The sequence below is a fragment of the Salpingoeca rosetta genome (assembly GCF_000188695.1).
Source record: "Salpingoeca rosetta unplaced genomic scaffold supercont1.5, whole genome shotgun sequence".
Lineage (NCBI taxonomy): Eukaryota > Choanoflagellata > Craspedida > Salpingoecidae > Salpingoeca > Salpingoeca rosetta.
This window is the reverse complement of record NW_004754929.1, coordinates 2,748-5,733: the sequence shown is the minus strand read 5'-3', so window position 1 is coordinate 5,733 and position 2,986 is coordinate 2,748. Positions and strand designations below refer to the sequence as shown.

At 55.4% G+C, this 2,986-nt stretch overlaps 1 protein-coding gene across 1 annotated transcript; it reads right to left on the bottom strand.

Annotated features, from left to right (window-relative positions):
* Positions 1–1,440: 1,440 nt before the first annotated feature.
* Positions 1,441–2,767, bottom strand: PTSG_11832 (uncharacterized protein; the record flags this gene model as incomplete). The annotated part of the gene is made up of 4 exons (XM_004996498.1): positions 1,441–1,473; positions 1,716–1,769; positions 1,956–2,099; positions 2,600–2,767. The coding sequence occupies 4 exons, from the start codon at positions 2,765–2,767 to the stop codon at positions 1,441–1,443; spliced, it is 399 nt and encodes a 132-aa protein (XP_004996555.1).
* Between the last annotated feature and the right edge of the window lie 219 nt (positions 2,768–2,986).

The window sequence follows — 2,986 nt, the reverse complement described above, 5'->3', positions numbered from 1 at the left end:
GGTGAACGCCTTCCTCCCACTTCCCCTCAACCCCCTTCCACCAAACACACAGCATTGCGTGCCTCACCTCGTGCATCGTGTTGCTGTCGGCGTGGTTGATGGCGACGCACACGCACACGTGCACACAAGCACACATCGCTGTGTGTGTCCCCAGTTGAGATGAGCAACGGAGGGAGGGAGAGAAATGGGCGACACGACACGACGGCCAGTCAACCCCAGCCAATCCAATCCAGCATCACCGCCGTGTGTTGCCTGCTGCAGTCATCATCACAATCACACAATCACAGGTGCAAGCAAAAGGAATGAGCCACTGATATATGTGTCATTGTCATGTGATATTACCACCAGACGATTTCACGTGCATGTGTAAGCGCACCCCCATCCCCCAACCAACATCATCGCCCTTTTATCACTTCCCTCTCCCTCTCCCTCCTTTCGCTTCGCACTCCCACGTTGCACCACCATCACCGTGTTACTTCCCCCCTGCTTCCCACCACTCCATACAACCCAGCCCACCAACTAACCAACCAACCGCCAACGATCATCCTCACATGTGCTTGATGCAGCCAGGCAGGCAGCCGATGTGCTACAGCGAAAGCCAGAAAATGGAAGCGCAACCACATGCCACGGCCACCATCGTCACCGCTGATGGAGCAGAAAGAGGAGATGAAGGGGGAAGAGTGGTGGGCACGGGCCGTGTCCTTGCTTGTCGTCATCGGTGCAGCCCCAAACACGGTGCACAGCGCGCATGCACACGCACGGCCATCATCACAGCAGCAGCCACCAGCAGCAGCGAGCTTGCCCTGCGTGCGTGCCTGTGAGGCAAGAAGAAACCAACCAGAGACAAGCAACGATCGGTGGTGGTGAGGACAGGAAAGGAGGGACACAAAGGACCACGCATGGGAATATGCAGCATGTTGTGGGCGGGTGCATCACCTACACACGAGAACAACGAAGCAAGCACCCAACAATCAAGCAAGCAAGCACACCACACCACATCCACCACTGCTGCAATACCTGCTGTTGGCTGTTGTCTCGATCACGCCTCAACAGCTCCACATCACATGGGGAAGGCTGACGATGATGATGATGATGATGACACAGGGCAAAGGCGATTGGTTGGGAAAAGAAGGAAGGGATTCGGTTGGGGAAACCCCACACACGCCCGCCTGCAGTCACGCACACACACACACACATTTGAGTTGTGAGATTGATTCATGTGAGACACACGTCAGTGCAACCACCCCACAGCCAATGACTGCTCTGGTGTGTTGGCACACGTGCATGTGTACATGCGTGTACGTGCGTGTGTGCGTGCGTGTACGTGCGTGTGAATGTGTACTACCACCCCATCACCGCACACGCACACAGCGGCAGCGTCTCACCTTGCGCCTTCTTTTCTCGCACAGTTGTGTGTGTGCGTGTATCGCCCTGGTCGTGTCATGGGGGCCCGGGAAGAGATCGGCCACCGTCCTGTGCAAATCACACACACGTACACATGCGCAAGCACAAACAATCAAAATCAGCAAGAAGAACACCACGCAGCGAGCCTGCATGGCAGAAACAAACCACATCCACCTCTTTTGCCACATTCACATCACCCATATCACCACCTGTGCATGCACATGTCACAGACAACACACCACAACCAGCACAAGCAGCACAACTGCACATGCGCGTGCGTGCGCCGTCCACATCCTCCACAAACCACTCACCACCACCAGCAGCGTCGTCATGCGAGGCAACGGCACATAGACGCACATCACACCCTGTGTGTGTGCGCGTGGAGAAGGAGGTGAGTTGGCACAGAATCAGGCTGTCAACGACAACAAACCCCATTGCCACCACCAACAGACCCAACGACATCCAACCAACCCTTCACAAACACACACATACGACATGCTGATGTTCACACCCAGCACACCACACACCACCACCACCACCATTCATCTCACCTCCACGTCCATGGCCGCAGCCGCTGCTGTTGGTGACCCCAAGGATGACGATGACGAGGAGAAGATGGAGATGGACGAGAGACGGAGGGCCAGTTCATCCACAATGCAGCCACACATCAGCAGCTGCTGTTGCTGTTGCTGGTGCTGGTGGAAACGGTGAAAACAAACGGCCCCTTGCCACGCCGTGTCCTTTGCTCGCTCGCTCGGCTGCTTGCTTGGTCGGTTGGATGAAGACGGATTCGTGGTCCTGTGTCCAAATCAATCGAAAAAGGGGGAAGAAGAAGAAGAAAAGACACATGAGTGGACAGAACAGACAAGGAAAGAGGGAGGTAAAGAAGGCAACACAACGTGTCCAACACACACACACATCTCAGTCGCCCCTCTCACCTTCATCACTCGTCATCGTCATCGTCGTTGGTTCCACCGCTTCATGCGCCTCCTCAACGCTGTGAATTGTGTGTGCACAGACACAAGATGGGAGAGAATGCAGGGGTTAGGTTGATAGCGAAGCATCATCAACCACACGCCATCCCCATCCAACCATCCGCATTGACACACATCCACACGCACACACGTTGTCCCCACTCACCACCACTATGCACACACACACACACATGCTCACCTCTTTTATCAGAGCGACTGACATGTGCATTGTCTGCCTCACGCCAGATTGTGGCTGGTGTCGGCCGGAGTGTGATGGCGGTTGTGCCGTCGATGGTCGTGGTGATGGCGGTGGTGACAGCTGAGCTGAGGTGGAAGAACGAAAAAGGACAGGAAAATGGGGAAGGTGATGATGATGATGTGTCGTTCATGGCGGTTGCTTCCCCCTCCTCTGATGTGGCCCTGGTGCCCATGCAACCATCACACAACGACAAGACACAACGACAACATCATCACACACAAGGTACAGGCATGGCATGTGAGCACAGCAGGCGTGTTTACCTTCCTGCCCCCTCCTCTGCTTTCCCCCTCCGCACACACACACACACACACCTGCGCATAGCTGCGTCGCTGTGGTTGAATGTGCCCAC